At 40.3% G+C, this 12,418-nt stretch overlaps 1 protein-coding gene across 10 annotated transcripts in view; it reads left to right on the top strand.

The window, feature by feature from the left end:
• The window catches only part of snap91a (synaptosome associated protein 91a), a 204,328-nt gene that overhangs the window by 147,729 nt on the left and 44,181 nt on the right, over positions 1–12,418 (top strand). For 9 of the 10 annotated variants that reach the window (XM_063040866.1, XM_063040865.1, XM_063040864.1 and 6 more), the window contains 5 exons: positions 103–186; positions 362–433; positions 7,032–7,112; positions 7,618–7,701; positions 8,161–8,286. In XM_063040866.1, the coding sequence (XP_062896936.1) occupies positions 103–186; positions 362–433; positions 7,032–7,112; positions 7,618–7,701; positions 8,161–8,286 (447 nt within the window). The remainder of the gene's footprint in view (positions 1–102; positions 187–361; positions 434–7,031; positions 7,113–7,617; positions 7,702–8,160; positions 8,287–12,418) is intronic. The other variant, XM_063040872.1, reaches the window with a different exon arrangement.

The raw sequence follows: 12,418 nt of genomic DNA, 5'->3' as shown, positions 1-12,418 counted from the left end.
GTTAGCAGTCAGCTTGTGTAATCAATTTATGTTAAAACCTTTTAACTGCTCCACTTTTGTTAAAGGAGATTTGGAATTAATGTATCTTGTCTTTGTTCTTAGATTTATTTGATTCTGTTCCTGAGCCAAATGCATCTACAGCTCCTAAACCCGAAGCGGGTCCTAGTATAGACCTATTTGCATCAGGTACTCAAAAAAAAAGGAGAATATCTCATTTCCCATCTGAAATTCCCAAACACACACAAAGTTGACAACATTGTGTAATCGTTTGAAACCTGTTTTAGTTTATAAAATGTGCATTTCGGAAGCAGGAATAATTCACTGTTTAACTGTTTACTTGCTTTCACTTTCACTTTCAAAGATGCTTTTTCAACCCCTTCACGCGGGGCTTCCCCTTTGCCAGAAAGTAGTCTTACTGCTGATCTGTTATCTGGTGAGTCTTCCTATACTCTTTGAACATAAAAATTGGTAACTGTGAAAGCTAAAATGGATTGTGGCAGTTATATGAAGAAATCATTTAATTTTTATGTCCTCTGGGACAGATGGAGCTCGGTTAAGAAATGTGAATTAATAACCAGATGGACATAATTCCAAATAATGTGTATGAGTATAGAAACTTGGCATAATTATGATCCATGTGGTTAGAGGCCAGGTTTAGTGGAATAGATGATATAGACCACATTGGATGAAAGTGCTGATAAAGGTTTATAAGATTGTGAGAGGCATAGATAGAGTAGACAGACAGTATCTTTTTCCAAAGGCTGAAATGTCTAAGACTAGAGGCTATGCATTTAAGGTGAGACGGGTTAAGTTCAAAGGCGATGTGAGGGTCAAGTTTTTTTTTACACAAAAGTGAATGGTGTCTGGAATGTGCTGCCTTGGGTGGTGGTAGAGACAGGTACATTAGATACTTTTAAGAGACGTTTAGATAGACACATGAATGTTATGAAAGTGGAATCGTGTAAGCAGAGGGGGGTAGTTTAGTTGGTCATTTGATTACTAATTTAATTTGTACCATTCAATGTTCTAAGGAGATAATACAAGTACCACAGAAGATTCTGGATGTTAAGTGACTTGGAGGAAGGTTGAAGACTTGGCAGTAAACAAGCCTGGAGTGACAGCAAGATAGTAGAGATGTGTGGCCCTGGATTGTTGGGGAAGGGAATTAAAGGCAGGGGATGGTTGAGAAGCCTTACAAGTTTTCCAGAAAGATGGCTAAAGAAAGAGAACAGACAAAAGCGGAACCGATGGCCCTAGGATTGGAAAGATAGTACCTTGTTTTGCATATAGTGCTTGTAATAAAGCAGGATTTAGTGTTGATAGGGGAAATAAATCAGCCATGATCAAATAACTGAGCAGACTCGATGGCTGAATGGCATAATTCTGCTTCCATGTCTTACGGTCTAACTTCCAAGTTTCTTTGTAGGAGTATAATTACCCATAAATTGCCCTTGAGCTGCACTGTCAGTACGCTAAGTAATGGAAGGTTATAATAGAGCTGAGTTTCAAGCTGGAAAAAGTAGTAAAAAGATGAAAATGGAAAAAAATGGGGAGTGTAATTGAGCTGGATGCTTGGATTCCATAAATTTCTTTGAGGACTGTTGGACATTAAATGTGAGGAGGGTGATTGATGCAACACACATCAAAGTTGCTGGTGAACGCAGCAGGCCAGGCAGCATCTCTAGGAAGAGGTACAGTCGACGTTTCAGGCCGAGACCCTTCGTCAGGATTAACTGAAGGAAGAGCTAGTAAGAGATTTGAAAGTGGGAGGGGCAGGGATGGAGCCAAGAGCTGGACAGGTGATTGGCAAGAGGGATATGAGAGGATCATGGGACAGGAGGCCCAGGGAGAAGAAAAAGGGTGGGGGGGACCCAGAGGATGGGCAAGGGGTATAGTCAGAGGGACAGAGGGAGAAAAAGGATAGAGAGAGAAAGAATGTAAGTATATAAATAAATAACGGATGGGGTACGAGGGGGAGGTGGGGCATTAGCGGAAGTTTGAGAAGTCAGTGTTCATGCCATCACGTTGGAGGCTACCCAGACGGAATATAAGGTGTTGTTCCTCCAACCTGAGTGTGGCTTCATCTTTACAGTAGAGGAGGCCGTGGATAGACATATCAGAATGGGAATGGGATGTGGAATTAAAATGTGTGGCCACTGGGAGATCCTGCTTTCTCTGGCGGACAGAGCGTAGGTGTTCAGCAAAACGATCTCCCAGTCTGCGTCGGATCTCACCAATATATAGAAGGCCACATAGGGAGCACCGGACGCAGTATATCACCCCAGCTGACTCACAGGTGAAGTGTTGCCTCACCTGGAAGGACTGTCTGGGGCCCTGAATGGTGGTAAGGGAGGAAGTGTAAGGGCATGTGTAGCACTTGTTCCGCTTACAAGGATAAGTGCCAGGAGGGAGATCAGTGGGGAGGGATGGCAGGGGACGAATGGACAAGGGAGTTGCGTAGGGAGTGATCCCTGCGGAAAGCGGGGGGGGGGAGGGAAAGATGTGCTTTGTGGTGGGTTTTAGCTGATGAAGGTCAAGAATCCACAGATTACCTGAATTTTGGATAATTTAGGATATGGATGTTGGAGTTGAGATTAAGTATAGTGCAGTGGATTCCAGTTAATTGGGACACATCAGAACCAGTACATTTCGGCTCATTTTAGTGTCTGCCCCAATTAGTCAAAGTTTTATGGAAGTAGTTAAAAAGGCATTAAAAAAGGACAAACTACTATTTAACTGACTAACAAATTATGCATTTAAATGAAATGCAGAACAAATTAGGACACTACCAATGCTATTACAGCACTATAAAGCTATTAATTCCTAATAATTAGCAACAGAGGAATTTATCTAATGTATGCTGCCATGTTCTTTTGATTAGACTGTAAGTGAACAAAATCAGTGCAGTTAACTGCTTTCAAAGTTCAAAGTAAATTTATTATTAAAGTACATATACATTATGTCACAATATACAACACTGAGATTCATTTTCTTTCCGGCATGTACAGTAAATCCAAGAAATGCAATAGAGTCAGTGAAAAGCCATACTCAACAGGATGGACAAACAACCAATATGCAAAAGACAACAAACTGCAAATACAAAAGAGAGGAAAAAAAAAAATTCAGCAATACATATTGAGAACATGATATAAAGAGTCCTTAAAAGTGAGTCCGTAGGTTGTGGGGACAGTTCAGTGCTGGCGGGTGTGAAGTCATCCCCTATCGTTCAAGAGTCTGATGGTTGAGGGGCAGTAACTGTTCCTGAACCTGGTGGTGTGGGTTCTGAGGCTCCTGTACCACCTTCCTGATGACAGCAGTGCAATGGCCTGAGTGGTGGGGGTCCTTGATGATGGATGCTGCTTTTCTGTGGCAGCACTTCATGTAGATGTGGTCAGTAGTGGGGAGGGCTTTACCCATGACGGACTTGACCATCTCCATGACTTTTTGTAGGATTTTCTGTTCAAGGACATTAGTGTTTCCATACCAGGCTATGATGCAACCAGTCAATATACTCCCTACCACACATCAAAGTTTTAGATGTCATGCTGAATCTTTGTAAACATAAGGAAATAGAGGCATTGATGTGCTTTCTTTGTAATTTCACTTATGTGCTGGGCCAGGACTGATCCTGAAATGGTATCACTGAGGAATTTAAAGTTGCTCACTACTCTTCTGCTCTCCCGATGAGGAATGGTACATGGACCTCATACAATGTTTTGATGATTGCATCCCCTAGATCTTCATTTTCATTGTAACATTCAAGATGATTGTCAATGCCTTAATTCTTTGTAATTCCTAACATGCCGAAGTAATGAAATTGTTTCATTTTCATTTTCACTCCCAGCTGTTTCTGGTATCTTCAAGCCTGAATGTTTGAAACCACAGTGAGCAAAGCAGTTCTGAATTGTCTTACTGCTTATTTCGTGCCAACTATCAGTGACAAAAATCACTGCTTTGTGAAGACGAATAGATACAACTGACAGTATTTAAAAACTATTTATTCTAATCATGATGTAGTGTTTAACAACCATACACACGTGTGACTGACACTACTTACAAACTTTTTGGCATCAGTCTCGTGTCCCAATTAAATAGCTTAGTAGCCAAAATAAACAAAGGAAACACCGACCATTTTCTCGATCAGTTTTAGTTCTATAAGAGTTGTCGCAAATAAGCAGCTGTCCAGATTAACTGATGGCCCAATTCACCGGAATCCACTGTATAGGAGAGGATTGTTTTACAAGAGTACATTGAAATTATAAATCTGTAGGTAACATGCATAGATGAACTTTGCAGCAGCAGGTGAGCTATGCCAAGGATAGCTTTGGACAACGTCATTCAGCGCTTTGGTGATGGCGTAGATTTATGATCACTAGCACCTCGGTCAAAGCAGAGTGAACTGGAAGGAGTTTAGAAAAAGAGTTGAGGAAGTTGCTGGGCGTGGAAAGCTTACTAGGAGGAGATGGGACTTTTGGTTTTCCCTAGAATACATGAAGCTAAAGTGTGACCATATAAAGATTTATCCAATACATGAGTGTGGATAAAGGTGGATAACCTGTCCTCCTTATTAGGGTAGGGGAACCTAAAACTAGGGCACCATGATAACATCGTGGTTAGTACCACGCTATTACAGCTCAGGGCAATTGAGTTTGAAGTTCAATTCCGGTGTACCGTGTACTGAGTCTGTACGTCCTTCCACAGTCCAAAGACATGCTAGGTAGGCTCGAAGGGCAGAAGGGGCCTATTCTGCACTGTACCCCTAAATAATTGAATAAACTAGTCAAAATAGATTTTAAAGTGAGAGGGAAAAGATTTTGAAAAGGACCTGAGGGGTAACATTTTTTGTATGGAGCAAGCCTGGCACAATTGCAGTGTTGAGACAGGTACATGGACAGAAAAGGTTTAGAGGGATATTGGTCAGCAAGAGGCTAGCTTAGAATGACATCTTAATTGGCATGGATGGCTTGGTCTGAAGAGCTGTTTCCTGCTGTGTAACTCTGACTTTGAAGTTGTGATAATCTGGTTCGTTTTCAGTGCCCTCAAGTGAGTGGAATTGGCGGTTACCAAAGCCAAAGAGGAAATGGCAAGTTTAAATGGGTCATGGTGATAATCAGGCTTTTAAGAATTTGAATTCAGTTAACAGAATTTTTTTAAAAAATAAGTGGATTTGGGTAGGTGACTTAGTGGAGTTTGGGCAGACTACCAGGTTGTGATGTAGTCATTTGGTCAGTGACAGACTGCATTGATTGGTGGAGCACAATGGAACTGCACTTTTAGCAGGAAGGCTCACCAGCTGTGAGTGCACATTGGGAAAATCCTATTCTACCCATTCAGTCCCTACCTGTATATATTCCCCCTGTTTTGTCCACTACTTACAGCTCCTCTACAACCCTTTGGCATTTTCACTTAATTTGAGCTTCCAAATGTATTCATGTGCATAATTTGGCTCGTGACTAACTCAACACCATTAACAAAGCTGCAGACAGCTATAACTGGTATAACTATTTCTGAAACTGAACGTAATGGATAAATGTTGGGACAGTTAGATTTCGCTAATTTTGAAGAGTGGAAGCTTTTTTTTGACATCCCATTCATTCCTTTGACAACTTTCAGGCTGTTTCTTTTATTGCCTTTTGAATGCCATAACAGGATCTTCTAAATTAACCATCAGATATTTCCTTTCCAGTTTGCCAAAAGCATTCATCCACAGAGAAAAGTCATGTAATTTATGTGGAATTCATTGCCACTGATGCCTGTGGAGGCCACATCATTGTGCATATTTAAAGCAGAGTTTGATAGGTTCTTAATTAGTTGAGGTGTCAAAAGTTACAGGGAAAAGCAGGAGACTGGGTTTGAGAGAGATACTAAATCAGCCATTATGGAATGTCTGAGCAGGCTTGATGGAGCAAATGGCCTAATTCTGCTCCTTTGTCTTATGTTCTTAACCTCTTCTTTACTTCAAGTGTCCCTTTCCTCTCACACCTAGGCCTTTATCCTTTTCTGTTAAGAATATTAGCACTCCTGTTATTTTTTAATTCTAGTCTGAAGTATAAATGCACAAATTTCACCAGGAACCCAAATGTCAGACCTGGCTTTTTGAGGGATTTCCAATATGTTGATCTCCTTTCTATTTGTAATTATTTTAATTAAAAATATTTGAAATGCCATTGTAGAATGAATAATGAACTTCTGATTTTGATTTAAGGGCAGCTGGGAAAAAGTGTCATCTTCAGTTGTTTGTTCTTAAGTATTTTTATAAAATTTGTGTTAAACCTAAACGAATGGAGGAATATTCAAGATTGTCATGTAATTGAATATCATGGGCCATAGATATTTAATGGGAAGAACATTTACCGTGCCATGGAAATGTAGCAGTTAGCGCGACACTATTACAGCTTGGGGTGTCGGAGGTCAATTCCTGCGTCCTCTTTAAGAAAGTTGTAAGCTCTTCCCTTGTGTACGTGGGCTTCCTCCCACAGTCTGAAGACATCCCAGTTAGTAGGTTAGTTGGTCATTGTAAATGGTCCTGTGATTAGCATAGGTTCAATAGGTGGGTTGCTGGGTGGTACAGCTCATTGGGCCAGAAAGGCCTGTTCTGTGCTCTATTTTTAATTAATTAATTAAAAAACCTTTCATTTCAAGATGCGGGAAATAATGAACATAAATGCTCAAATTTTAGGATTACTCTATAAATAAGACAGTAACACTGAAAACAAATTCCTTTTAAACTTCGAAATTCATGTAATTTAAGTAGTAAACCACCAATAAATACAAATGGAAATGTTTGTTTGTAGACTGGGCTTCCACAGATTTTTAAGGCTACTTACTGTTATATCACCTCTGACAATTGGTAGAAACTGAGTCTGAAATGTTGAAAATTGTTCTTGCTGCTGGAATTATTTTGAAATGACCTAACAAGAGGACAATTGACTTTCAGATTATGGTTTAGGAACAGCTGCTAATCTTATTATGAGAAATCTCTGGTATTTCTGTTGTTACTTATATTATTTTCCTTTATTTGCCTGCAACAGTTGAAGCATTTGTAGCACCACCCACAGTCAGTGCCTCTCCTGCTAAATCAGAATCTTCAGCCGTACTTGATCTGTTTGGTGGTGGGTATACTTTTCAGATATCTCCCCAAGTTGAGCAGATGTTCAGCATTTCATTGGCTCTGGTATTTAAAACTAATGTGGCAGCAAAACAGACTGTTATGTAGTGCTGTTTAAAATGTTCATTAAAATAAACAGATCTTTCAACACTTTTGCACTCATTATTAATGTTTCTCAGCAGCACCTCATGTATGATCTTAGATTCAATCGTGTAACTGTTACCTTGTACAAGTACTGAATTTTTCACTGAAATACCATTCTGCACCAAGATATTAAACTGTAATTTTCAAATACATCTAAAGCGGATAAATTGTGTGATTTTAGGATAGCATGTGATGTAGAAACGTTTGACGTTCTAAATATGTTGCATCCATTGCCAAACAAGTAGAAATTTGAAATCTGTTCGCTTAAGTGGGTAATTGTTTCTGATGGTTGCAGAAATCAGTTGATCTAAGTTTGGTGCTTTCTTCGCTCTTTTTTGTGCTGCTCCCCTGGACTCCAATATTAGATGCCTTTGGCAGTTCTGTTCCCGAGTCTCAGCCTGCCAATCAGGCCCTTTCCACTTCATCTGCATCGTCTGACTTGCTAGCTGGTAACTGACTTTTGTTGTGATGGGGAGGGCAAAGGATGTACTTGGAGGGTAGTGGTGATGGGTGGGGGTGTGAGATTTAAAGTAGTCATTCAGTTTGAAAAATGTGTGTGTATTACTAATTTTATTTTGTAATATCCTTTCCTTGTAGCTTGAAGTTGTTGCAGTTCTGTTAAATATGGAAATTATGTTTAAAATCTACTGTTTTAATTCAGTGTATTTCTAGTGCAGGATCGAATTTTCAGCATTATGTAATTGTAAATGTAATTCCATGCACTGTTCCATATCCACACCACTGCATTTATGTTGCCTGGAATTGCATGTGATTTAGCCAGTTTGAAGAACTTTCCAAGAGGAGGTGATTTGCTCTTGAAGTTAGCTGTAATCCAAAGGAGTGTAATTTATGTGACATTGCCTTTTTTTAAAAAAAGTATACAGTATATATATTTTTGTTTCTTCAAGGCTTTGGAAATGCATTTATGGCAAATACAAATGCGACAGTGCCTCCAGTTTCAAATAATATTTTGCAACCTGACTTTGAAGCTGCTTTTGGTATGACGACTACAAGTAGCACACTCGACTCATCAGGTAAAGGAACTAAAGTATCTTATTGTCAATAGGTGGAAGGAATGAAATTGTTTGAGCCTTTATCACTTGAATAATCTTTAAATGTAAAGGTATTTAAATATTCTAGAACAGAGATGGTAGAATGGAGGCATCTGGGATACATGTTCATAATTCCTTGAAAGTTACAAGTAGATAAAGGTGGAAAGAAAGCATTTGGCACATTGGCCTTCATAAATGAAACTATCAAGTACAGGAGTTCGGATGTTATTTTGAAGTTGTATAAGACATTGGTGAGGTCTAATTTGCAATGTTGTGTGCTGATCTGGTCACCTACCTACAGGAAGATTATCAATAAGATTGAAAGAGTGCAGAGAAAATTTACAAGGATGTTGCTGGGGCTTGAGGACCTGAGTTTATAGGGAAAGGTACAATAGGTTAGGACTTTATTCCCTGGAACATAGAAGACTGAGGGGAGACTTGAAAGAGGTATACAAAATTATGAGGGGTTTAGATAGGGTACATGAAAGTGAGCTTTTTTCCACTGGGGTTTGGTGAGACTAGAACTAAAAGTCATGGGTTAAGGGTGAAAGGTGAAATGTTTAAGGGGAACATCTTCACTCAGAGGATGGTGAGTGCCGGTGGAAGTGGTGAATTCGGGTTGGATTTCAACACTTAAGAGAAATTTGGATAGGTACATGGATAGGAGAGGTATGGAATGGTATGGTCCAGGTATGGTCCAGGTACATTTTTGATGAGACTATGCAGATTAATAGTTTGGCATGGACTAGGTCAGCTGAAAGATCTGTTTCTGTGCTGTATTGTTCTATAACTAGATGCATTCAGCTTCAGATAAAGGCAAAAAAAATTCTTCAGTTATTATTTATGTTATTTTCTAGTAGTATTCTTAGATTGGCAGTGGATGAAAATCTAAAAGAAAATCTGCAGATGGTAAAAAAGTTCAAAGTAAGTTTATTATCAAATTATATGTATGTCACCATATATAACCCTGAGGTTCACTTTCTTGCGGGCATACTCAGTAAATCCATAATCAAATAATAACACTAACAGAATCAATGAAAGACCGCATCAACTTGAGAGCTCAACTGGTGTGCAAATGACAACAAGCTGTAAATACAAAAGGAAAGAAAGAAGGAAATAATAATAAATAAGCAATAAGCATCAAGAACATGAGATGAAGAGTCCTTGACAATTAGTCTAGAAGTTGTGGGAACATTTCAATGTTGGGACAAGTGAAGCAGAGGGGTAATAACTTCCTCAAACTACTGATGTGAATTTGGAGGCTCCTGTACCTTCTTCCTGACGGCAGCAGCGAGAATAGAACATGTCTTGGGTGGTGGGGCACACTGATGATGGATTCTGCTCTCCTATGACAATACTTCGTGTAGATGAGCTTAATGGTGAGGAGGGGTTTACCCGTGATTTCCACTATTTTTTTGTGAGATTTTCTGTTCAAAGGCATTGGAGCTTACATACCACACTATGGTGCAGCCAGTCAATATACTCTCCATCAGACATCTATAGCAATGTGAAAAGCTGGGAACACTGGGTTGAGCAGGATTTCTGGAAAGAAACACTTAATCTTTCAGATCAAAGACTTTCTGTCAGAAATAAAAAAATCAAAGTTAGTTTTATGTTGCAGAGTGAGTACATGAAGGATGAATAAGACTTAATATTTCTCTGATAAACACAAAATTCTACAGATGCCTGAAATCCTGAGGAAATTAACATAGAATGCTGGAGGAACTCAGCAGGTCAGGCAACACAAATGGGGAAAAAATAAGCAGTCGACATTTCAGGCTGAGACTCTACATCGGAACTGGAAAGGAAAGGAGGATGATGCCAAAAATAAAACGGGGGGGGAGGGGAAGGAGAACCAACTAGAAGGTGATAGGTGAAGCCAGGTGAGTAGGAAAAGTAAAGGGCTGGAGAAGAAGGATCTGACAGGAGAGGAAAGCAGATGATGGGAGAAAGGGATGAAGGAAGGGCACCAGGGGCGGTGATAGCAGACGAGTAGAAGAGGTAGGAGGACGGAGTGGGGAATGGAAGGGGAGCGGGAAAGGAAAATTACTGGAAGGAAAAATCAATGTTCATTCCATGAGGTTGGAGGCTATCTTGATGGAATATGAGGTGTTGCTCCTCCACCCTGAGAGTGGCCTCATTTTAGCAAAAGAGCCTCCATGTTGGAATGGGAATCAGGATAGGAATTAAAATGGTTTGCTCTCGGGGAAATTTTGCCTTTGACAGAGGTGCTCAATAAAGTGGTCCCCTAGTTTACTTCGGGTCTCACCAATGTAGAGGAGTCCACTTCTGGAGTACTGGATACTATTGACTATAAATTCGCAGCTGAAGTGATGCCTCACCTGGGACAGTTATGGGCCCTGAATGGAGGTAAATGGGCAAGTGTAGCATATCTGTCACTTGCAGGGTATGTGCCATGAGCAAGATTAGTGGGAGAGGACGAATGGGCAAAGAGCAGTGATCCCTGTGGAAAGCAGAGAGTGTGGGGGTGGGGGGGGGAGATAAAGATCTGTTTGGTAGTAGAATTCTGTTGAAGAATGATTTGTTTAATGTGGAGGTTCATGGGGTGGTAGGTGAGGACAAGAGGGACTCTCCCTGTTAAAATGGGGTGAGCACAGATTTTATCTTGCTGCTTTTACAAAGCAGCCAACATAAAGACCCCACGCACACCACAGGCATCCTCTCTTCTCCCCCCTCCTAAAGTGCAGAAGGCATCAAATCCTGAAAGCAGGTACCACATGGTTCAAGGACAGCTTCTGTCCTGCTGACATACAGTAAGATTATTGAACAATCCCATGGTATGATAAAGTGACCTTACTATCTACTTTGTCATGGCCTTGCACTTTCCTGTCTGCACTGCACTTTCTCTATAACTAACACTATACTCAGCTTTCAAAATACTAATGTGATGAAATGTTTGGCAAGGATGGCATACAAAACAAAATTTTCCACTGCACATGACAATAATAAACCACTTATTATCTATTATCCTTATCTAAAAAACAATACATTGGCATTGGATAAGGTTCACAGGAATGCTCCCAGGAATGGAAGGGTTAAGTATGAGGAGTGTTTGATGGTGGTTACAAGAATGAGGGTGGATCTCGTTGAAATGTACTGAATATTGAAAGGCCTAGATAGAGTAGACGATGCGAGGATGTTTCCAATAGTTGGGGAAATCTGGGGTCAGAGGGCACAGCCTCAGAATACAAGCACATCTCTTTACGACAAAGTATGGAATCAATTTCTTCAGCCAAAGCGTGGTGAATACTTGGAGTTCATTGCCACAGATGGCTGTGGAGGCCAAGTCACTGGGTATATGTAAAGCAGAGGTTGATGGGTTCTTCAGTAGTAAGGGCATGAAAAGGTTATGAGGAGAAAGCAGTGGAATGGGGTTGAGAGGGATAATAAATCAGCCATGATGGAATAGTGGAGCAGATTCGATGGGCCGAATGACCTAATTCTGTGTCCTATGTCTTATGCTCTGATGGCTCTTATTACCTCTTGTTTAGGTTCACTATCTCTACCTGCTCTTATCAAGTGATTGACTTGTCTACAACTTATGCCCACCACAACCTTGATCTTGCCCTCCCAGTGATGTAGCAGTGATTGCATTAGTTCTTCCTCCCACCTCTCTGCAACTTAAAACTGCCTTGTTTCTGCTCTTCCATTGTTATGAGTTTCAATCTAGAATATCAAAGGTTTCTTTTTCCATAGATATGGCCTGACCTGAGTGTTTACCAGATATTCTGTTTTTCCTGTAGTTGACGGTGGCAGGTGGTACAAACCTGAACATTCCCTGGGGAGCCTTTTACACCACAGTACAGGATTCTAAAATTAGTTCACAATTAGAGCAATTGCTTTTAATGATGTCAGGAAAGTAAGCGTGGTGACTCCCTTACCCTTATTGCATTTTACGTAATCTCTTCATTCCTATGATAGTTTATGTATCTTTAGTACTTTATAATATACCATAAGATTATAAGATATAGGAGGAGAATGAGGCCATTTGGCCCATCAAGTCTGTTCTGCTACTTCATCGTGGCTGAATCATTTTCTCTCTCAGTCCCAATCTCCTGCCTTCTCCCCGATTCCCTTCATTCCCTGATGAATC

Source organism: Mobula hypostoma, chromosome 2, assembly GCF_963921235.1.
Source record: "Mobula hypostoma chromosome 2, sMobHyp1.1, whole genome shotgun sequence".
Classification (NCBI taxonomy): Eukaryota; Metazoa; Chordata; class Chondrichthyes; order Myliobatiformes; family Myliobatidae; genus Mobula; species Mobula hypostoma.
This window is presented reverse-complemented; position numbering and strand designations above follow the sequence as displayed.